Genomic DNA, 24,599 nt, shown 5'->3' on the forward strand with positions numbered 1-24,599 from the left:
GATGCCTGTGGGGTTTTGAGTCTTTTGCAACAGTTGAGTTGTTATTTTTGTCTGTCAAGTTTGACAGCATCAAGTTTAAGATGTTATTGTAACTAAATTTCTTAAAATGCTGCTGAACTGGTTGCCAGGTTTCTGGAATGAATTGGGCACTTTCAAGGTTTTTTTATGCCTTTGATAGCAGACTTAGGTTTAGAGGGGGTACCTTCATACTTATCTGAGCAAACTCCTAGAAGACCTTCGAGGAAACTCTGCTGGAAATTAGAATTTTATTTATATTTACTGGAAAATGAACATTTGTTCTGAAGAAAATTACATCAACCATTATGCTTTTTTTTCAGCATCTTAAGAAAAATCTTATTACATTCTTGAAAAATGTCACTAACTTGTAAAAACAAATAAAAGAAGAAAAAAAATTCTTATTATAAGCAGTTTAGGTCAATGAAACACAATCCCTAAAATTGAATGCCTTTGAATACAGTACCACCCTTTTATTATTTTTATTTTTCTGTTAAAAGCATAACCTTGACGGTCTTCAAACTTAATGTAGTTCAGATCTTTGTTAAATTGCGAATCAGAATCCTGATAAGGCAAAAATCAACAGCAGTGTTGCCCTGAGTTATTTTTCTCAGGCACTCTAAAGGCCGTACCATAAACTTCAAGTTTCTATTTATTTATTTTATTTATTTTTTTAAATCAAGCAGCTATGACAGATCTTACACTTTTAACAAAGATCAACAGCTTTTTCCCGCCCACTATTACTAAGAAAGCGAGGCGATCCTAAGACCAGTGCTCCGCTTGCCTGAAAGACTACAATCAGGGTAATGGGAGGAGCGAGAAAAGCTTTCACTTCGCCTCCACCCAACACCTTACAAATGTGGACGTCTTCGAGACTGCTGCCGTCTGACACGATGCTCAGGTGAGTCCTCTTCAATAAAAAACATTACATCATTTTAACAGATCTGAATCATTTATCTTTATTTTCGGGGCTTTCTCTGCTTCAATCTTGACTCAAAGTCAGCCTGAACCCAAGTCATTTTACTTTATGTTTCATAGACTTACTTAAAATTAAAGAAAGTTTAAATGAGATTTAAGGTTTTTGTAAAAAACTTCTGTCACTGAACATTCGTCCATTGATTTAGCTCACTCTTTTTTTTTGCTGCAAATCCAACAGTAAAATGACTTTATTTTTGCAACTCTTTTTTTTTAAATTCTGTTTTAGGACAAAACAAAATACATTAGTTTAAATATATATCAATCAATCCCTAACTTCAACTGGGTCTGGCGGCATCCAAACATTCCTGTTCTGCTTCATTTTAAGGAGAATTTTTCTATTTCCACTTGTGTAGTCAAATTATGACAAAAACTGCTGAATTAAATCAACGTGTGTGATTTTGATTTCACTTCTTTTCAGAGGTGAAATGCTGAGTGTTGATTATTTACAAGTAGGGAAGTTGCATAACTGTCTGGGCACAAGCGCGACTTCAGTTATGAAATGTAGTTCTTTCTATTTTCTCATCTCTTTCTCGCGCACCTAATCAAAAGTTTAAAACGCATTTAAAAGTAACTTGACTTTTGTCATGAAAAAAAATGTTTTTTGAGCGGTTTGTCTACGTGTTTGAACAAATATTTGACTTTTAACATTTGTTCTTTAATAGAATCAGGTAAGGAACTACTGTTTTTTTATAAGACGGTGAAGTAAAAATAGTTCCTGTTTGTCTGTCTGCAACTATATGGGATAGCATCATGTGATTTGATACCGAAGACTTCTTTTTTAAGTATAGACCAGACTTGTTTGATTTATTGATTTATTTCAAGCATTGTAGTCAAAGCAATAAAGAATTTACACCTATTTATCAAACTCATTACAGAAATGATAAAATGCATAGATTAAAAAGACAGAAAATAAAACAAAACAAAAAAGTAACTTAAATCACATTTACTTAATTAAATACAGTCATTTTTTTTACTAAAGTATAAGTTAAGCTTGATTTATTGCTTGAAAAGAAGTGGGAAGAAGCAAGCGTATATAACCCCACCCCTGTTAAAATATACTGATTATAAAGGCGTTTTTATGGTCTTAAATTGCTTTATTTTTCATGTAATCTTTTAAGTTTCGGTTGATTTATATTGCAAGTTCTATGAGGGTGGTTAAAGGAGTGTTATGTCTAATGAGACTTTTTTTGTATCCTTGCAGAAATTCCTTCAGACACGCCATGGAGAGGAAAGTTTCCATCAAAGTAGCCTCTGTGGGGTTCATACTGTGCTTCATGGTTGTTTACCTGTCATTTGAGTCTTTCATTGGCACTAAACCCAATTTCCTTCAAATCAACTTAAGGAAGCAGAAAAATAGCACCATTCCAGCCAACCAAAGCGCCACATATACGTACTCTTGGCCGAAATGTGAGAGGGACAACTCTGTCACCAACATCTCTGGCTTCAACTCTTTACCTGGCCATTTGAAAGACTTTCTTTACTATAAACACTGTCGGCATTTTCCCATGCTGCTGGACTTCCCAGACAAATGTGGAGGACCTGAGGGTTCTGCCGATGTCTTCCTGCTTCTGGTCATTAAAAGCTTACCTGGAAACTACGACCGCAGAGAGGTGCTCCGTAACACCTGGGCCAAAGAGAGACTTCAGAACGGAGTGTGGATCCGGAGGCTCTTCATCTCAGGAACGATGGATAGCGGTTACGAGAAGAAGAAGTTAAACAGACTGCTTGAAATGGAGCAACGTAAATACAACGACATTCTCCAGTGGGACTTTTACGACTCCTTCTTCAACCTCACCTTGAAGCAGATTCTCTTCCTGGAATGGATGGAGAGAAACTGTCCTCATGTTCGCTTCATGCTCAACGGAGACGATGATGTCTTTGCCAACACCGACAACATGATTCTGTACCTCAAAAGCCTTTGGAACAATAATGGAAGCAATCATCTCTTTACGGGTGACGTGATCTACAATCCCAGACCGATCCGAAATCCAAAGAGTAAATATTACATACCTGTGCAGGTTCATGAATCCAACTCATATCCTGCCTACTGCGGAGGAGGGGGCTTCCTTTTGTCTGGCTATACAGCTTCAATAATTTACAAGATGTCGCACTCCATCCCCTTTCTTCCCATCGATGATGTGTACATGGCAATGTGTCTGGAAAAGGCCGGAGTTCGCCCTAAACACCATTTAGGCATCAGAACAGCTGGACTGCACATTCCCGACAGAAAAGCGGATCAGTACGACCCCTGCTTCTACAGGGATATGCTACTAGTTCACAGATTCCTCTCGGTCAACATGTATGTCATGTGGCAAAGTTTACACGAGCCGCATATCAACTGCTCACACAGTACTAAAATGTAGCTAACAGATATTTGGGCTCTACAAACAACCTTTAAGCAAATGAAACAGCATTCAGAGGCGAAAACACTGCTTTCTAATGATCAGTGTACTAATCCAACAATTTTCTGCCATCATTTCAGCGTCTTAATGCAGCTCATTTATAAATGTTACGAATGGATTTTAACTGAAGGAATTGTGACACTTAAAAGAATGTGCAATGAGCTAAACCACACCACTTCACAGTTTAGCAAAGTGTTGCAACTTTAGTGCAAAATAAAGGTATATTTATTGATAAGGAAATTTTGCATTTGAAATAGTTTATTAAATTTTTTTTTATTCTTATGTGGTCACTTTTTGTGAATCAGAAAAACAAACTGATATATGAAGAAAGGTGAAGGTATTCCATGGTATAATGGTTACATGTGCAATATTTTTTGAATGTGAATAAAAAATTCATGTCAATTTCTGTCTAATTTGTTTTTGTTGTCACTATGGAAGTTTTTTTTCTCTTTTTTCTGCAAGCCTTAAATACTATTTTACCATTCCTCAAAAGTTCATTAGTTTGCTAAAGAGGAAATCTTGTCCTATAGACTTAAACTCCTTTAAAACCTTACATTCAGAGGCGATTATATTCGACTCAAAAGAGGAAGATGTGAGAGAAAAAGTTGAAGTTGACGTTTCCTTGTAACACAGGAACAATTATGCAGTGTTATATATATATATATATATAAGATGAAAATGAAACTGAATTTGCTTAGGTAACAAATACAGGAACCACATTCATAACATGAGTAGGTTTAACAAGTCAGAAAACGTCTGTAATGGTTTAGAATTATTTTCTAGTCAGAAGAACAGTTCAGCTAAGTATGAATTCATAGAGTTTGAGATAACTCATTAATACAGTAAAAAAGGTCTTTTTCTTTTATCCATTTTAATAGATTATCGTGCATTTTCTTTAAGAACTGCAAAATAGTCTCTTTAGTTTCTAAATTAGAAGAAGTCCAGTCCATAAGATGGTTTGGGTTAAGATTATTCTTGTTTTCTGATTGAAAGTGCATTTTGATTGTCAATCACACAACATGTTTTCTGATTGAAAGGGCATTTTGATTGTCAATCACACAACATTTTAAGTCTGACTCCAATCATCTTTTGATGTATTTTACAAATGTTCCCAGTGTTGTTTTTTACTTGTGTTTATGTCATTTTTAGCCAAAATAAAAAAAGTAGTGTCGTTTGCAGACCAGCAAGAGTTAATTTGCATCTGAGTTGAGGGTGGGACTGTTGGTGCAAAGTAAGCCTGCCCTTATTTCCTGTCATCTGTTTACATGCTCTCCTGCTAGCTTACAGCCCTTCACACCATCAACCATCATTGTTCTTTGCTCATCATTACCGGTACAAAAAAATGATGAGTAATATTGGATCTATCCAGCTGTACAGTTTTGATCCAGATGCCAGCTCAAACGAGGAAAACAAAGACGAACATGGATCAATTTGTCTACAAGTGGATGCATCAGAATGGAGCAAAGAAGGGAACCTGTGGCTTGCCGTAGTAGCATCTAAATCACAACTACAAGCTTTTTCCAACTGCAATTTTTGTCTGCTCTTGATTCACCACAATTTGAATAAAGAAATACTCAGAAATGCTCATTTTTGGCTATTTTGTTTCAACCCTTGTGCTATCTTAGATGACCCCACCTTTGGATTGATGTTTTCTCTCTACCATGACAAAGGTGGATAAAGGTGGAAAAATTTCATGTAATCCATGGACACCAGTGAAGATCACAAATCCTTGAAGAAAAAAGGTTCAGCGCACTATATAGTGGGGTCTAGATGACCCAACTCCCAACGTTAAAGTGCCTAGGATAGCACAAAGGTTAAAAAATATATTTTCCATCGTGACAAAAACTGCCACAAGAACACGTTAAAAACAACCAAAACGCGATGTTAATCAGAGTGGGTATTTAAAAATAGCACAGATCAATGTAATAATAAATTTAAGCAGAGCAGGACAGAGTAGAAGTTGTAGAGCAGCCTGATCCCAGACTCCATATGTGATCCAGACTGCCTCCAGAGGCAGATTTCAACACTGAACTAAAATGCAATGAAATGTCATCAAACACTGCTAGAGAATAAACTTAGGTGAAGGGTATTAGATATAGGAAATATTTACAGCTGAACTGAATATATGTACAAATGTGGCTCTATGTAAAGAATGTTTCCCTATCCGCCTGACAGACCACACCCAGAAACAGAGCTGCAAGGTAAACCAGTATATCATCCACAACTGTCTCAGTCACTCCAACAACCTCCCGTTTGTCTGGACCGCTGTCTACTCTGAACTGCTTTGAACTATGAACAAGTGTAGGTAAGGATAAACATTTAAAAACAATGATGATCATTTTGCCCAATTGTTGAGCGGTGTTTTATGCATTATTTACCCATAGTGCATTTTGAATTGATCATCTTTGCTTTGTGGTACATTTTTACCTAATGTGTAAAACAAATACTGACATTTATATTTATATTTATGTGTGTATCTGTATTTTGTGTGTTTAACAATATGTATAGTTTATGAAGTTTATGAAGACCTCATCTCCTATCTTAATTTCTTATCTGTTTTGCTGTTTTTTGTTTCATTTTTAAAATAAAGTTGTTTTTTGACATAGTATCTAACTGATTTAAATTTTCGTCTACCAAAAAAAACGACAAATATTTAGAACTGTTTATTTTAATGCCAAAACTGTCCACTTTTTTGGGAGATTTTCCACATGTTTGTTAGCTACCTCTCCAGTTTATTCTGTCGTGGCGTTTCAACATCATAATACTTTTTTCCATGACATGTGGGTAGTCTACTTATCAACGACTTGCATGACTTCATGTTATGACAGACGTGAGGAAGTGATTGCAGATGGCAAGACAATTAACCACTGGTTTAGAAACTAACAATGAGGCCACAGTACTTAATGTTAATGTTTTAGTGACATTTATTATGATCCAGGCATCTACCCCTGGTGGAAAAAGCCTTTGATATCTTTCTGACTATATTTTTTGGTATGCTAAATACAATAAGTCTAACTATTGTTCTGCCGAGTCAGATTCCTGATTGTCCAGTTTTACTTCATTTTAAAGGAAGTTTCATACATTTCCCAGTGCCCTCGTTTCCTTAATATATAAATTATCCTTTTGTCAGGTGCAAAATCACATGTTAGCTTTAATCAAATGTGCATGATGTCAGTGGACAAGCGCTTAGTGTGACTGCTTCTTAATGACATTGTATGGATTGATTGTGTTCAAACGCACGTTATAAGATTCAAATGGGCAAGATCCTTGGCGCTACTGCCTAACTATGTAGCTACAAGGGAGCACAAGTCTGGATCCCCCCATTCCTGTCCCCAGCTGGGATAGAATACACGGTTGTGTCAGGGAGGCCATCTGTCGCAAAAATCTCTGCCAAACCACCTATGCGACCCCTGAAGGGATATGTCGGAAGGTGAACAACAATATCTTTATTAGACGAACACTTACTTAACTCTTGAACATCAGAGACGTCGCCAGCAATGTCTAAATAACACACATGCACGTTGACATATAATAACTCGACCATTTTTGCGACGCAGAGAAAAGCAGGTTTTCATGTAGACTTTTCACCAATGTTCTACACATTACCAAAGTAAAGTGTGGCGCAGCATCACAAGGCTGCTTTTCTCTGCTTTGGAATAAGCTGATTCACGGTGATCGTGTCAGAGGTCAATGCTGTGCACCATCAATGAATGGTCTATTTTAAATTTATACCATATATGAGACGCTTCAAACTCTAATGCGCATGAAACCAGACAAAGGAGTCAGAGATAAGTCCATCAGTCAGTCGGACTTTATCAACTGAGTTCAGATTTATTACAGAACTTGTTTGTAACACGCTACAGGTCAGCCACATTAGAAGCATTGGCCACGTTACCATATTCGCAATACCTGTAAACGTCAATCCTTGTGTGCAACACGATAAAAGACCGACTGATACCACTAAAATAAGGTGCATTGGTGTACATGGAGAAAATGCTTCAGTGTTAAAGGGTTAAAAACTGGGAAAAAAGGCTGACCCAAAAAGTGTTAAATTTATGCTTTTTAAATTCAGATAAAACTGGTTTTCAATGGATGTTATTAAGCTGCAGGCTAATTTTAATGATCAAAACCAGATTAGATGGTGTAAAACCTGACGTGATAAACATATCATAAACCTTCTTCTGTCACTTCAGACTTTTGACCAACAACATCACGAAGAAGATACCCTCCATGGCATCGGCCACTGCTCTGATGACAGCTCTTGTCGTGGTACTTTATCTGGGTTTTTTTCAAGATTTGTCAGGAACTCGTATAAGTTTGCATGATGCTGTTGAGCAGCAGGATGACAGTCACATAACACCGACCAGCCAAATTTCAAAACAAAGGCACTTCTGGTCTAAATGCGTGAGGGACAATTCCGTTGAAAGCATCTCAGGCTTTGACACCCTACCTGATCACATAAAAAACTTCCTTTACTATCAACACTGTCTGCATTTTCCCATGCTGCTGGACACACCGCACAAATGTGGAGGACCCAAGGGCTCTGCAAAGGTCTTCCTACTCCTGGTCATTAAAAGTTCACCTATGAACTATGACCGCAGAGAGGTGCTCCGTAACACCTGGGCCAAAGAGAGACTTCAGAACGGAGTGTGGATCCGGAGGCTCTTCATCTCAGGAACACAGGATGATGGTTATAACAAGAAAAGGCTAAACAGACTTCTAGCATTGGAGCAACGCAAATACAACGACATTCTCCAGTGGGACTTTCACGACTCCTTCTTCAACCTCACCTTGAAGCAGATTCTCTTCCTGGAATGGATGGAGAGAAACTGTCCTCATGTTCGCTTCATGCTCAACGGAGACGATGATGTCTTTGCCAACACCGACAACATGATTCTGTACCTCAAAAACCTGCCAGACAATAATGGAAGCAAGCATCTCTATGTAGGTGATGTGATAAAAGGCGCAAAGCCAATTCGAAGCCCAAACAGTAAATATTACATACCAACTCAAGTGCACAATTCTGGCCCATACCCTGCCTACTGCGGCGGCGGGGGCTTTCTTTTGTCTGGATATACTGCTTTGATCATGTACAACATGTCCCACTCCACCCCCCTTCTCCCCATTGATGATGTGTACTTGGCAATGTGCCTGGATAAGGCCGGACTTCATCCAGAATCCCATTTGGGTGTAAAAACATCTGGATTGTACATTCCAGATGCAAAAGCAGATCGATATGACCCATGTTACTTCAGGGAAATGCTTCTTGTCCACAGATTCCTTTCTGTTAATATGTACGTAATGTGGCATGATATACAAAACCCTGATCTAAACTGCTCTCCCAGTTCTGTCCTATAGCCTACAAGTAATAACAAAGATAACTGCTGTGAGTTTGTTACTATTTTGTCATTTTTATTCAGTTATATTTATGTCATTTTTCTTTGCAAAACAATTGTGTATTTTTCTTCTTGTTCGAGTAATGAGATAAAACATTGTCCTGTAGTATGTATAGATGGTGTATACTTACATAGCGCTTTACTAGCTTCTTAGAGTTCCCAAAGCGCTGATGGTGGCTACGCTGCCGAACACAACCTATACCATCAGGAGCAATGTGGGGCTCAAGGACACTTCGACACATGGGCGAGCAAGTCGGGAACTTAGCCTGTGATCTACAGATCAGAGGTCGAACGCCCTACCTCTGAACATCGGCTGCCCAAGAGGATTGATTCATTATGTAGTGGTTTTAGTGAAAGGACCTCTGTGCACAGTAAATGAGGCAACCACATTTAAATATTCTGCATTAAATAAAAACAAGTGAAGGGAAACAATAGCAGAATTAAATGATAAAAACACTAAAAAGGGTCTCGAATGTGCAAAAATATTACCTGTTACAAAGACTCAAATGAAATTTAAAGTAAGCAAATACTGGTTATGTATACTGTATACACACTGAGGACACAAAAACCCATGCAATCTGCAACCTGTTTTGCCTTCATTCCATTAATGTCACTTTACACTTTCACCTTCGGGGGGGGGGGATTCCATGTCTGTGCACTTTCAAATATCACCCAGGTATTACAGATCTTTAAGGGGTGTAATCATCGAGCAAAGAGACCAAAAGCAACTATGTCCTCAATGGCAGTAACAGATAAAAAGGCTGTGCATGCTCTTGCGTTTGCATTACACGTTCGGCTGACACCGAGGACGCAGGCAAAGTTGTCGTTCATGCAAACACTTTTCAAGTCATGCAAACCACTGACTGCTGTTGATAGTTTCTTGGAGCCGAAAATGTCAGGGAACAGGAAACAGAGGAGCTGACAGGCACACACAAACATGAGTATTTGTGCATTTCTGTAGTAAGGCCTGCTTTATCCCTTGTGCTATCTTAGATGACCCCACCCTTACATTGACGTGTTGTCTCTACCGTGACAAGGAGGATAAAGGTGGAAAGATTTCATGTAATCCATGGACACCAGTGAGGTTCACAAATCATTGAAGATAAAAAGTTTAGCGCACTGTCTAGTGGGTCTAGATGACCCAACTCCCAATGTTAAAGTGCCTAGGATAGCACAAGGGTTAATGTATAAACAAGTTATATTATTCACAGGATTTTGACTGTGGCTTACAATTTTGCTCAAAGTAAGCTATCAAAGTTCCTCACGTTAGCTCTGTGATTGGAAACATTTAGTTTATGGCAGAGTTTTTTCATCTATGAAGACACACCTAAATTATTATTATTATTATATTGGTTTCTTTGCTATTTTTAACCTTGAGAAACGTCCCTGTAGTGCAGACATTAGTTCACAATTCCCTGTGTCATGCCAGTTTCTTCCTGCCCGCCTTCCAGGAATAGCAGTGAAACACACACAGCCAATTCAAACCCCCAAGTTAGTAGTTTGTCTGTAAAATACTGGCTCAAACTCTGTCTAAGTCTGAGGTAAATCAGGCTTTTCACAACATAGAACACACGCCCACACTGTCAGAAAAAATGTGCAAAATTTGTACCTTTAGAGGTACAATGGCTTGTCACTGGGGCAGTACCCTCAAGGGTACAAATGTTGTACCCTTTCATATAGGTGCGTATCTGTACCCTTTCAGTATGTACCTTTCAAAGGCAAATATGTACCTCTGTGGACAAAATTGTACCTTATAGTGCTATGGTACCATAATGTACCTTTAAAAAAGGTACAAATTTGTTCTTTTAAGGGTACTGCCCCAGTGACAAGCCTTTTGTACCCTTTGATGGCAAATTTGTACCAGATACAGCACATTAAAAGACCAGTATAATGTTTATCACATTTATTAAACATTCAAAACAATTACAATTCTGACATTTCACAGTATGAATGTTTTAAGCTTCACAGTGTCACAACAGGATGCATACATTTACAATTATTAGCAATTTTACAATAATGAAAAATCTATATTTTTCCTTCAGTTCACATTGCATTCATTGTAACTATAACCTTAACATTTGATCAATTGTAAACAGCACATAGCACTTCAGTTACCATTTTTAAACCATGAAATAAAACTTGTGACATTAACAAAAGAAGCACTAGACCTCATTTTAAGTACATCTTTCTACAGCATTCTACATTTTCTAAAAATAGATAATAAAAAAGTAAACTTATAACCAAGTTTAAATGCATAATTTAAATAATAAAATGCATAAATGTGATAAGATAATATTGATACGAATTCTAAAAAGAACTATAAAACACACTAAAGATTACCAAGGATTACGTTTATGTCAATACCTAGTAGATCCTCTGCAAGCATCTCTTCTCTTGCTTCTTTGGAGACTTTGGCTAATGGAGCTTTTCTTTGAACAAGCTCAAGCACCTTTGGCACAATACTGGTAAACGCCGTCCTTGAAGCGCTGGCTTAAACTGACAGGTGATGGATGCATTCGGTCAACATCAAACAACTGAAAATTGAAAAAAAATTAGAAAATTAATCATTCACTTTAACTAAAACAAACAAAGACATAAAACATTCTAATATTCTTTGTTGCCTCTTTCATTGCCATTTCCCTTTAGTGATCTCATTGTATAAATATTACTTGGCTTGAATGACTATATATTTATATATGGGTTTAGAAAATTACAATGTTTTTACAATAGAGTTAAAGCTGTTAATGATCATTTTAGCAGATGTCTCAGCTTATATTGACATTCAAAATGTATTTTAAGCTGAGAACTGATTTAAAATGTCACTGACCCCTGAGGTTGTCTTCAAGAAAGGGTAATTCTTTAGTATATCCTCTCGCACCTTGCTGTACTGGATATGCAGGACATTCACATGACCTTCAACGGATGATGCATCCTCACCAATGACAGCAACCACCTATTGGATCAAATTTAAAAGTCCATATTAATAATAAAAAATACAACTGCAAGCAAAGTTTACTGGGGTTAAAGCACTTTGAGATGATGTTTGAAGACAGTTTGTGCAGAGTGGTTTGGAGTTGATCAGAAATTAACTTCTGAGTTGTGTATTGACACAGTAGTTACCTTCTGCTGATGTCCGATCATCCCTTTGTTTACGCCCTCTCCCGCTAGCTTACAGTCCTTCCAACCTAAAACTAACATTAGTGGTGAAACCAAAATGGTGAGCAATATTGAAGCTTTCCGGCCATAGTTTAGATCAAGCTCAGACAAGTATGATGAAGATGTTAATGGATCTGTTTGTCTGCAAGTGGACGCATCAGAATAGAGCAGAGCAGAGGGACTCGGACCAACTTCATTTCATGTGGTGCGTCACAATAGAGAGCTTCCTCAAACTGCATTTATTTTGTCTGTTCCTGATTCATCCCAATTTGAGTGAATACTCAGATGTGCAGTGTTCTTTTAAACGTGCCCATCATGAGAAAAATACTGCGACATGTTAAAAATGGGGGACCCACTCCAATGAAAGTTATTTTTTTAAATGTAGCATTTTTATGATGACATATTGTTATAAGATTTAAGAATAAAACTGTGTTTCTGAATTTTTATTTTCTCAAATTGGGATGAATCAGGAGCAGATGAAAAGATGTAATTTGAGAAAGCTTGTAGTTGTTACGTACAAGCTACATTTGGCAGGCCACAAGCTCCCTGCTCCGCTTGTCTTCATTCTCCTCGTCCGAGTTGGCATCTGGCTCACATCTATAAGGCTGGATAGCTCCAATAAAGAAAGCCTGACTTTGAATGCTTGAAATGACTTTGTGAAAAGATTATTTACTTACTTTGGCCAGAGAGGTGTCTTCAACTCTTCGTCTTGTTGTAGGACTGTGTTGTAATATTATTGTGTCATCCGAGTCCACTTCAGGGTCTCCACTTGAACTGGTATTGCAGCTCTTTGCAAGACAACTCGGCTGATCTGTCAAAGTATTAAAGCTTTCAGTTACTGTAATATTCGAATTAGTATGATAGCAAAAACAAAAAAAGTAAAAACAAAGATTTTTAAATACTGACCAACTTAACAGTTTAGCAGATTTATTATCTTTTCTAAGACAGCAATAGGATAAAAAACTCACTTATTTGCCCGTGTTTTGTTCCCCACACTATCCTGTCAAATAAATCATTAACCCTTAGACTCCTATTGATGCAAATATACAATCAAAACTCTTCAGCTCATAAATGTTCTTAATTTAGCATGTACTTGAAAGCAAAAACACAGATTATTTCCCTTGGAAATAAATTCAGGCATCAAAGGGGAATTTACCCAAAACCATTCAAAACAAAATAGATAAATTACAATTTAAAATAAAAACTTCACCTTCTGGATTTGTATCTTCGGCCAGACAAATTTCCAACACACCAAGGTTTGGGTTTTTTAACAGGAGATCAAAAACCTGCTCATCAATTTCTGTCTTTGAGTCATCAAACACTTTCAAGTCCAAGGTTGGGATGTTGAACTTTTTGGCAGCTGTGAACACAGCAAAATTATGTTTAGAATACAGCACAGAAATTATCTTTAAATTAAAAAGCAATTAAAAAAATCTGTTTGCATCACAGCTGACAGTTTATCCACAAAGTTGACTGATTCCTGTAAAGAAAAATGCTGGAAATTGTGATGTTTCCACTCACCGCATTCCCAAAAGGATTTGAAGGTCAGCTGAACTTCAAAACATTTTTTTTTTTGGCGTTCGACATGTTCACGCACAGCTTGCATCTTTCCTGGTGGGAAAAAAAATAATTACAAAAAAGAAAAAACATTACAACACCAAAAGGTACCAACACAGCATTTATTCAGATCTATGCCCTGTTCCAAATAAATTAATACATTTTAAAATAGTAATGGGAAATATACAGCTCACACTAGCTGCCACAGCAATGTTGCAGAATTCTTCTAAGGACCTACAGATTTATTTCTTGGAAGTTCATTTAAAAACAATATTTTTTCTGGTTTATAGATGAGTTTTTGGTATGGGAAATCGTGACGAGTATCTGGAATCACGGACCTCCATTAAAAAAAATATCTCTGCAGGAGAATGATCAAAATCAACAACACAGTGTAAACTTCGCTTGACCAACAATGAGCGATCATGACAACCTAAACAGTCTGTCACTGTCTTGCATTCGAGAAATGGTGGCTGCCCGCGCACAGCAGCTAAGGCAGGCTGACATATGATAAATGGGAATGACTGCCATACTGCGGTGTAAAAAAAAAAAGAAAAGTTATTGGACTCCTACACATTACAGATTAAAATGATTAACGCATTGAATTCGACGGACCTGATAAATAAGAAAGACAGAAAGAAGAGGAAAAAAAGGGGGGGGGGGGGGTAGGCAACAACAACCGGTGCATCAACGCCAGCGTACATCGGTAAAACGGCGACGGAATTATCTAGGGAAAAATGTATATATTTCAATGTATTTAACGGAACGCGGTACAACACCAATAAAAACAACAGCTTAATTAATTTAATGGCTGCATTTAGCTGAACTTCAAACGGCTGAGGCTAACCGTTAGCCAACTCCTGCTCGTAGTTTTCAATCTCCTCACAGGCACATACACGGTGGAAAAGCAGCTTTCCACTACAACAAAGTTATTCCTTACAGATAAAATAACCGAACCCGCTTAAAAAAAGTTTCCAACTTGTTTTTGAGCAATTAGCAGACTTACCTCAGTCACAGCCTCTATCTTCCTCCGGCCGCTGCGGGATAACAAAATGGCGGAAGAAACGAAACTTAAGAAAGTAGAGTGGGCGTGGTCTCGCTGGTTTACTCCAACATATTTCCTCTAGGTTTTTACACCTACTTAAATAAAAATTACTGATGGTAACTCCGAAAAAAGTACTCTCTCATTTTTCCTGTGTAGGTACAAAAGCTAAAAGGTACTAATATGTACACATAATTTAACGTAGTAACAGAGAAATTTACTTTTTTATGAGAATGTATGATTAGAAAAAAAAAACTTAAATTAACAGCTCAAAGACTAGAAATTTAAATTGAACTTAGGCCAAGTTAAAGTACACCATATAAGGTAAAAAACATCAAATAATTTTGTCTACATTGTGCTTTTGCTCTAAATTAAAGGCAAAACTTAAAACAGCTCTTATATAAGTAAAAAAAAAAAAAAACAGGCTCACACTAATACATGTTTAAAAGTTATTATCTTGATGCTCTGCACAATCAATAAAATATAATGTGCTTGTGTACTGTTCAGAACTAGTCATAAAAGATGTGTGGTCTCTTAAATATATTTGGTTATTTTGTGCATCTTTTCCAAATAACCAACAACGTATTAAATGATTTTGGGTGACGTTTCATACACTTTGAATTATTACTTTTGTCACACAAGTGATTGTACCTTTGTTTGTGGAATAAAGGGTCCAAATATGGGCCCTCTGATGGTTGGAAACATATTTTTACCTTTTTTATCCTTAAATGGTACATATGAGTACCCTAAGGTGTAATTATGACTCACTTAGGGTACAAATTCACCATTTGTACCCTAAGTGTTCACAAACGTACCCCAACCGTACCCTTTTTTCTGACAGTGCAAATGGATTCAAATGCTTGATGGACTAAAATGTTAGGGAGAAAGCTGAAAACCTAAACTGTTCTTTGGTTGGCGTTTTTCTTTATTCTTTTCTTCTAGTTTCTTCTTTTTTGAAAGGATTGGTGCTGCTCTTTGTTTTTTTATCTTTAGTCGGTCTGTGTTCAGTTACATTTTCCCTGTAACAGTGCACCAGATTCAAGTTTATATTTGATCTGCTGTTTCTGTTTTCTTGAAATTACTCCTAAGTTTCTATATGTATACATTTTCTGCCACCAAAGTGTTTTCCTGCCTTTAGGTCCTCCACAAACCTCAAATTTTTTGTTTTTTTTTAAATGAAGTTTAAATAAAGTGACATTTGAGACAGGAGTGGAATTGAATGAGTTTAATTTGGGTTGTCTTGACTTTGTGTTATTTCTCTTCAATAAAAAAGAAACAAAGATTTATTTATTGACCAACACGTGCTGAGTGCTTTCTATCAATAGTATTTCGAACAGTAAGAAATAAAGGAACTAATTTTCTTCCGAAACATTGTTGCACAAGTTATCTGCACCCAAATATTTGAATTTTGCCATTTTGATCAAATATTAAAAAATCCTTTTGTCACAGCTGAGCTTATTGAAAGGAACAGGAAAATATGTACTGGCCCCCTAGAAATAGGTCAAAAACTCTTAAAAGTTGAAATTCTTTCTTAGAAAAAGAAAAAAATAATCTCCCAATGGGGTGAGAAAAGTTGTCTTAACAAACTGAACAAAATTATAAAATTCTAGTCATTAAGATATATATTTTTAAACTTTGATAAGCTTTAAACTGGTTTTTATAAGATCACTTTTCTTACAAGACAGACATGTTTTTTGAAATTAGTTTCTTCTTAAGATTCAGCTTTCAGGTCTCATGAGTTTTTCCACTAGTTGAAATTTTTGTAGTGCTTTTCTCATGCGGGACATTGACATTTAACCAAACCCAGACGTGTGACAAAATAAATCTCATGGCTGCACCTGTCATTGTGAGTGACTGTTGGTTGAGTGCAATTACTAAAAATGAGTTTTCCAAGAATGTAAACAAGGTTGTGTTATTTGCCTCAATACATGTTAGTTGTCAGAAAACAAATAGTCTCATGACGACATTTCTCAGTAAATGAGGTAATGTTTGAAAAAAGCTCAGAAACAAGAATGCTTCAGATCCTGCAACACACCCAAAGACTGGTGAAAGGATCTTATCCCAGCCACTTGGACTGGGATAGGCTCCAGCAGCCCTGTGACAAAAGGAAATCCCCCTATACTAGAACATGATCTCTTACTCATTCTTATTTTTAAAAAATGATGCCATCAATATTCCTATTTTTTAACATATTAGTATTTTTTATATTTGCAATGTCAAGTAAAGAGCCAAATAAGACAACTGTATGAGTTGTGTACATTTTTCCCCTGACCACAAAGACTAAAATCCACTCAGATTAAAATTGTGTTTTTACCATGTTCTCCTGGCATTTTTCTGATAATAGAAGACATATATAAAGAGAATTAAGCTAAAACTACATTTCTGAGTACTTTGTTCAAATAGTTGTGAGGCTGGAGCAGGCTAAAAAAATGCCATTTCAATCAAATCTTATTTGCCATGTAGAAAACAGACATCCAATCATAATTAAAAGATCACTTGGAACACCTTTACAATGGATCAAACGATGATCAGAGGGGGACTTTAAAGACTAGTTGGGAAAGTACTAACCAACTAGTCCATTTATTAATATAAAAACAATGAGCAGACAGGATCTGTCATCAGCATCTAAACAGACTTTTGCTGCAAATTATTATAATAAAAAGACATCAAAAGTGTGTGGGCTGCATGGTGGTTCAGTAGTTAATACTTTTGCCTCACAGCAAGCAGGCCCCCTGGTTCTAGTCACTGCTAGGAAACCTGAAACAGAACACCAACAGGGGTTCTTTCTGTGTGGAGTTAGCATGTTCTCCCTGTGCATGAGTGGGTTTTCTCCAGGGACACATGCTTCATAGGTTAATTGGTTACTCTAAATTGTTGATAGATGTGTATGTCATTGTGGCGCCTGTCCAGGATGTCTCCTGCCTACGCACACAAGAGGCTGGGATTAGCTCCAGCAGCCCTGTGACCCCAAAAGGGAACAAAAAGTTGAATGAATGACAAAAAGTGCTTTGGGGTTCATAAGTACATTGTCATATTTGAATGACCAAAATGATCTCACATAAGTGAACAAGTTATCTCCCTTAAATCAAAACAGGTTAGTCACCACTGTCATTTATCCCATTCCAAACATGCCTTGTAGTTGAATCATTTTGGCCTGTACCTTATCCTTTTTACTTCCGTCGGACTTACCACATTTACAGAGCTGCAGTTTAGTATTTCCATGGGTGCATTTGCAATCATGATGACCTTTACAATTTCATTGGCTGCAAACATTGTTGATTCTGACATCACGTGTCTTGACAAAAAAACATGTGAGGCCTAAAAACATAATTTGACTGAAAGCAGACAGGAATTTTTTTTCGCAAAAACTTAAAACGTTTTGGCTTCATAGAAAAGTTCGTCCAGTAAGAAAAGCCAGTGTTGTTGTGCCTAAAGCGGTATAGCAGAAGATGAAAATTGACCAGATGAAAGTCTCTTAATTATTTTAAGGCAATTGATTTCACTGTACTGTGTGTTTAAGAATATTGTTTATTTTTAATTAAAAGAAAACGTTATTTTTAAGATCTGATTTGAAGTTTTCTTTTAATGCCATGATTGCAGGGCTGCCTGGTGGTGTTGTGGTTAGAAATCCCTGCTGTGGTCACAAGGATGCTGGATTGGTGGAATAGTGAGAGTGCTAACCACTACACCACTGTGCTCCCCAGCTTCCTCTCTCTATCACGAAACATGCTTCATTTGAATACATTCCTCTGTAGTTCATCTTTTTTTTCTGTTTAAAATACTAGTTTGTTGTGCACCTTATGTCAAGAGGTACAGGGCATACCAAGAAGAAAAAGAAAGAAACCCAAATACAATTCAGTCAGCCCTCAAACTACCAAGAATACTAAATAAAGCAGTCAAGAAAACTTACTATGTAACAAAAATAAGGGTTTATTGCTCCAAATGCAAAGATAAATGAAAAATGAAGCATTTAAGTTCAAGGTGAACTGAGACCAAAACAATAAACAAAACAAAACTAATTTAAGTGTCAAATGTTCTATTTGACACTTGAGTTAGTTCTGTTTTGAGAAAGAGAAATACAGTTCAACCCCCCTTGGGTCAGTAAAGATACCAGATATTTAAAGTCCTCATCCTCTTCTTCCTCCAATCCTGAGCCGGCACCAGTCTTCCTTCCTCCAATCCAGTTTAGCCACAAGTTCTTGTTCCTCCAATCCAGAGCATCTAAAACAAAACTAGAAGATCCTACATACCACAAAAATAGCTTTCACTCCATACACGACACTCAAAATACAAGAAACCAACAAAAACATATAAAAGTACAACAATGGTTGTAACATATCATGAAAAACCATTAACCACCAGGGAAGATAGGTGGAGAAAGGAAATTTAAAGATATTTAACCTCTTTGGATCAAATTGTGAGACATGACCATGTCAATTGGAATTTAATTGAGACAGGCAATTGTCCAGCTTTAAAACTAAGAAAATAAAAATCCACTTTTCAACACTAGCTCGTCCAAATGCCTTGAGGGAGCAGTACATGGAACCATTTGGTGATTTTTTGTTTTACCCTCTGATCTAATCTCTGAAGGCCTGATGGAAGTGTTTTTCCCATGAAATCAATCCTTCAGACTCATCGTTTGAAGGCTGTGGGGTTTGTGTGTGTGGAGGCTCTGGTTTTTGTTGCATCCAAATCCTATCATCAGAGCCAGAAGAGCAACTGTGACCAAAGCTTTGTGAAATGCTCACAGGGAGATTTGAGGTGAAACAGACTCAAAAAAATATGCATTTACGTTCTCATCTTAATATGAAAACATGAAATTTCCATCGAATGTTTTCCATTTCACCATATTTGTTTAATAAAAAAGATAAATTATTGTTTTTTGTCATAAAAGTTATGCATGTACTAAAGCAAAAATGTGCGTCCATCAAGCTGTGTGTACATAGTTTAATTCAAAAGGTGGCAATTCATGAATGTGTCAGCAGGTTTCCACTAGTTTATGTGGAAATGAAAAAAACAGAAAGATGTACACTCAGATCTACCGTAAATGTAAAATTCGGATACTTATAACAAGACGGGGAAGAAAAATCAGCCTTATTAGTTCATTTTTCCAAGAATCATAAACAAAAGTTTTCAAAAATCAGGACCAATAATTCTGTAAAAGTATAAATCTAAAAGAAAAAGGAGGTAAAAAGAAATCTTCCAATGACCCCATCACCTAACATATTGCTCTAAGGTTGAATGATATGACTTTGCAGAGATGATTCAGAGGCAAAATTGTGCAAAAAAAGGAAGGGCTTAAATGAGTTGGGTTAGACCTACACAAAAACCTACAAAGTTGCATCAGCCAGTCAGTGTCTGTTAAAAAAACAGGATATCTTGATATTCAATTCCTTTTTTAGCATCAAAAACATAACATGCAGCCATGATAGAAAATAACTTTATTTCCAAAACAAAATGATAACGTTTGAAATCCTTAAAAAGTAGCCCTTTTTTCCTCACATGAGGCTTGAACAGTTTGAATGGTCACCAGTCTTTTCTTCAAAGAGGAGAGGAAGTGTGTGCAAATGGCTACTATGCATACATGCTGTTCTTAACTGTGATCCATACCTTCTTTATTCCGATATTTGCAGAAATAACATTTCTAATATATTTTTTTTAGTTATTATTGGTGTGTCTTCAAGAAAAAGCCATAGCTTGGTCAATTATGCCGAGGAGCTGATTCTTACGCCTCACATGGACCACTTTAAAATGAAATATTAAAAGAAAAACTACAAAAAAAGGGAACTGTTGAAGTATCTCTGTCATTTTCGCCCAAAAGAAGTTGCAAAAACATTTCACATACAGCTCAGGAAACTGTGTCAGCCTATGAATAAAATGCATATTATGTCTGCTTTAATAGACAGGCTTGTTTGGATGGATTTGAGTCAGTCAAATCTCGATTTTAAAAACATTTCTGAAAGCCTTGGGAGCTAGACAAAACTCACTGTACAGGGTGACATTTGGAACTTTAAGAAAGTTCAAGCTAAACATCTGAAGTTATTTTTGCGAAACGTTGTTTTAAGTTCTAAAAAAGTCTAATTGATATCAATCTAATTTCTGGTTTTTCACAACTCAGATTAGAATCATTTCTGAGAAAGATGCATCAATCGCATGGAATAATTTTAGCTGCAAAGTACTCTTCAGATTCTTTTCAATCTGACACTGTGCATTTGAAAATATTTAAAATATAATTAATATCAGAAAACTACATATTTAGGAACCAAACAGTACCAAAAAAAGCAAGTGTAGTTTTTAGGATTCCACTTTTAAGTCTTCTAAACTTTTCTGCTTTTAAATTGATACAAAATTACATTTTAATACAAATACTTTTTGTATTTGGACTAATCGTTTCACGTATTTCTCCTAAATATTGTCAAAAGTGGAGTAAAAGAAAGTAAACATGTTTTTTAAACACAGAAGTACAAACGAGACAAACCAGAGCATATTAAAGTTCACTTTCTGGCTATTCCTAATCTGTACATCTAGAAATGTAGAGATTTTAAACCTTTAATTATAATTTATGTAGCTATTACATTAAAAAATCAGTTTAACAATATTTACTCAGATTTAAATTAATGCAGTTTTTCTTAGCAGACGAAGTTCGATCCGATTAAGTTCCTCTTGAATCCCCCGAAAAGCCTCTTCACAGTCAGCTCACTGTCCAGATGTCCACTCGGTCTGTGGCGTGGCCTTCAGATGTCGACAAGTGACACCTCACTTGGGGTATTTGACAAACTGACACTCACAGAGATAGAGTGTCCAACTCAGCTTGTCAAATACACTAAGTGGGGGGCCTGGTCTCAGAAGTGTGACGGCCCTGCAGAAAAGATGAACAAGACATTAGTCCACTCCCGTGCGCACATTTTCTCAAAGATGTTACCTGTTGAGACGCCAGAGACGAGGCGATCTCCTCTTTCTACCCCTTCACAGTGATGACACACTGCACAAGACAATTCGTTTGACCACTGAGCTTCAATGCAGCAAAGAGGAAGTCAAAACAAGGAAGATAACTGCAAAGCTAGCTCTCAGGAAATATGTGGAAATAAAGTGTCAACATGTCATAGTTGTGAAATGCTGTTGAAGGTTTTGAGGCTCTCAGGTTTTGAGATAATGGTTTGCTGAGACATTTTCAACAGTTTCATGGCTTCTCACCACAGTTTGGGCTGACTCGAGCAGCACTAAGTTTTCAAAGCGTTGAAACTAAACAAGCAGAACTTCATTATCAGATGTAATTGTTTGCATTTTCGCTTTTCCGTTAAATCTACTTAATGCCTCTTTTGTGTAATACTTGTCTGATGATTAATCTCAGAGCTTTACCTTCAGCTTAGTTAAAACGTGTTGCCATTCTGCTTCGCTGTTTACCTTGCAGGCAGAGACAACACTGTCTGCACTTGTTTGTAACTTCCTCCTATCACTTTGGGTCAATGCAACACGAGTCATTTGTCAGACTTCCCCCCCCTTCGCCGCTGCAGTTGGACCCTGTCTGAGCTGCAGAACGGCTTCCTGCACTGAAAGGCTGCAGGCAAATGAAGAGCAGGAATCAAACCAGAGGGTTCAACAACAATATTACAGCTTTAGATAGAAAAGAATGATGATTTTTTTTTCTTAAAAAAAAAGGAGCTTTCAAAAAAAAGCTTATATGTGACATCCATATCTGGATGTCACGTGTAGCTGGGGATTTCTTTATGTGTGAGACTTAGAAACTGTTGGAAAATGACACTTTTCATCCAAAAGAAAAGAGGAAAACTCACATCATGTCACATGTGCAGCTTTACTTGCTGTTCAGGAATTTCTGTTGGTAAAAACGTCTTCGGATATGAGGGCCCGCTTTCGTGGACTGTCCTCTTTGTCCTCAAGACTTCAAAGCTTAAAGTAGCCCTCCCTTATGTTGCAGCAGAAGATGCTCTTTCCTCACTGCAGACCTTTTCACACTCTGTTCTCTTCTAATCTATGGCCCTACCTCCTCTTTTAAAAGGGTGGGGGTTTTCACAGTTCTCCTTTAGACCACATTAGTGCGGTACAAAACAGCTTTCCTCTTTATTTCACTGTTTAGAAGTTACAACAGCTTTTGCTAATGTTGCTCAAAGTCTTTTCCTGATGACTGACAATAAAGAGTTGTGTCCAAAGTTTAAACTTTTCATGCAATTGTTAGATTTTTGAGGGGTGAGTGTTCATGCAGCACCAACAAAAAAGCTTTTGATGAGAGGCTTTTCATGCCCGGGTTGAACAAAAAGCTTTTTAATTGTGAATGAAGTGGTTGGCAACACGTTACAAACTCCAAACAAAGGTACAGTCATCGCAGTCTGAAAAATTATTTACATTTCTGAACGTAAAACAAGGGCCTTTTGAGAGCCACTAAACAAATGGGTGTGATGTCAAACATGGAGGAGGAAATATTAGAGTTTGGAACTTTTATTTCAAATCTCATGGAATCCCACAGAATAAGCACTTTGTATGGATCAAAATGAAAAGGTTTTTTTTAAGTAACACAACTTTGTGGATAGATTCAAAAGACAGAAATGGAGAACACATTTCGGATAAAAGAACGACATGATTTACCTGAAACTTCCCGTCTTAACAGTAACTTGGAAGGACAAAGAAGTCTTATAGGACAAGAATCTAGTCCAGCCTGTCTCACTCTGATGAGTGATCTTACTTTTCCTAACCACAGTTTTGACTTGGTTAGGAAGAGTGCTCTATAGATGTGTCGGTTTTCACTGAGTTTCTGTCAAAAACTAGACTCCTTATTCATTCATCTTCTAAGCCGTTTGTTCCCTTTCGGGGTCACGGGGCTGCCCGAGCCTGTCCCAGCCACTTGTGGGCGAAGGCTGGGGACATCCTGAACAGGTGGCCAGTCTGTCGCACTAGACTCATTAATGAAACAAATTCCTGAAAAGGTTCCATAAATACGTACATATTTCTATTTAATGCTTTGACAAATGGGGTTGTTTTAGTGTAGGATATGTGAGTATTCACACATATTTGGGGCTTGAACGCAGCACAACTCAGATTGACAAGCTACTTATACTAGCGGTGAAACGTTTCATGAAAGAAGATTTTAAGTCCAGAATCCATGACTCCACTTCATGATCTAGATAAATGAGATCCTTCAGTGATATAAGAGTGCATAATCGTCTATGTGTGTGTTGTTGGGGACATTTTATTTTGAAATTTGACAAGCCTGAGCCTTCCTTCTTCTTCTTCTCCTTTTTTGTCATCACTGTTCCTTGAAATTGTACCTTTGGAAATGACAAATACATAGAATCCAAATGGTTGTGTGCATTTAACCCAGAAAAGAAACAACATTCAAAGGGTCATATACTGTTCCGACTTATAGGCTCTGTTTCAGTCAGTGTCTTGAAGGAAATATTAGGAGGAAATATTTGGGTTTGCTCAGCCTGTGGCTGTTGACCTGAGGGGAGAGAAGGTAGGGCAGGAATTTGGTAGTACGAAGAGGGATGGAGCAGTGAAGTCAATTAACTGCCTCTGAACAGACACTGTTGTGTAACAGAGGAGTATCTGTTTTAAGCTTAAACCACTCTGACAGTATATTGAACCTTTTACCATCATTTTGTTCCAAATCTAAAGTTAAATGAAGAAACCTAATTAACAAGTTAACCAAAACTACAAATCCATTATCAATTAAAAGTGTTAGAATTTTTCTTCAAAGCCAAAGACCCACAATGCAGCTTCAAGGATCCAGACCCTCTGGTATGAGCCTTCATACGACTGAACACCAAATGAAACATTGCTATTCTTTGTATGTTACTACTTTTTTATACTTTCAATGACCTATAAATATGTACTAAAGCCATTTATTTTGCAGACATGGTGTTACAATGAATTCTAATTCTGATTAAAAGGCAAACTTTTTATATGAACCATTAAAAAATGACACAGTTTGAAGGGTTGCATTTACTGTCTGCCCATGCAGGAGTTTCTGGCTCGTTACACCAGGCTTCCCTCTCTGCAGCCTTTCAGACACTACGCTCAAAATATTTGTAGCATTTTGCT

The 24,599-nt window shown here is 37.0% G+C and overlaps 2 protein-coding genes and 1 non-coding gene across 4 annotated transcripts; 2 read left to right on the top strand and 1 right to left on the bottom strand.

The window, feature by feature from the left end:
• The first annotated feature begins 806 nt into the window (after positions 1-806).
• On the top strand, positions 807-3,797 carry LOC101163432 (N-acetyllactosaminide beta-1,3-N-acetylglucosaminyltransferase 3). The gene is made up of 2 exons (XM_004076508.3): positions 807-916; positions 2,195-3,797. The coding sequence occupies exons 1-2, from the start codon at positions 822-824 to the stop codon at positions 3,354-3,356; spliced, it is 1,257 nt and encodes a 418-aa protein (XP_004076556.2). The 5' UTR covers positions 807-821; the 3' UTR covers positions 3,357-3,797.
• A 1,820-nt stretch (positions 3,798-5,617) lies between these two features.
• Positions 5,618-8,897, top strand: LOC101173646 (N-acetyllactosaminide beta-1,3-N-acetylglucosaminyltransferase 3-like). Of its 2 annotated transcripts, none has more exons than XM_004076549.3 (2): positions 5,618-5,700; positions 7,589-8,897. In XM_004076549.3, exons 1-2 carry the CDS (start codon positions 5,687-5,689, stop codon positions 8,751-8,753), a joined length of 1,179 nt encoding a protein of 392 aa, XP_004076597.2. In that variant the 5' UTR covers positions 5,618-5,686; the 3' UTR covers positions 8,754-8,897. The 2 variants fall into 2 exon arrangements, with proteins under 2 accessions (XP_004076597.2, XP_011481954.1); XM_011483652.2 differs by having other exon boundaries at positions 5,622-5,696.
• Positions 8,898-21,286: 12,389 nt separating this feature from the next.
• Positions 21,287-21,385, bottom strand: mir223 (microRNA 223). The gene has a single exon (NR_107174.1). It is a non-coding gene; the product is annotated as a microRNA 223 (primary transcript).
• Between the last annotated feature and the right edge of the window lie 3,214 nt (positions 21,386-24,599).

The sequence above is a fragment of the Oryzias latipes genome, chromosome 14, assembly GCF_002234675.1.
Source record: "Oryzias latipes chromosome 14, ASM223467v1".
NCBI lineage: Eukaryota > Metazoa > Chordata > Actinopteri > Beloniformes > Adrianichthyidae > Oryzias > Oryzias latipes.

Excerpts from the sequence above, each read along its gene's own strand:
- LOC101163432 (XM_004076508.3), top strand. The coding sequence starts at position 822 with ATGGGAGGAGCGAGAAAAGCTTTCACTTCGCCTCCACCCAACACCTTA. Across the intron at positions 917-2,194 it reads CCGTCTGACACGATGCTCAG|AAATTCCTTCAGACACGCCA; the intron begins GTGAGTCCTCTT and ends GTATCCTTGCAG.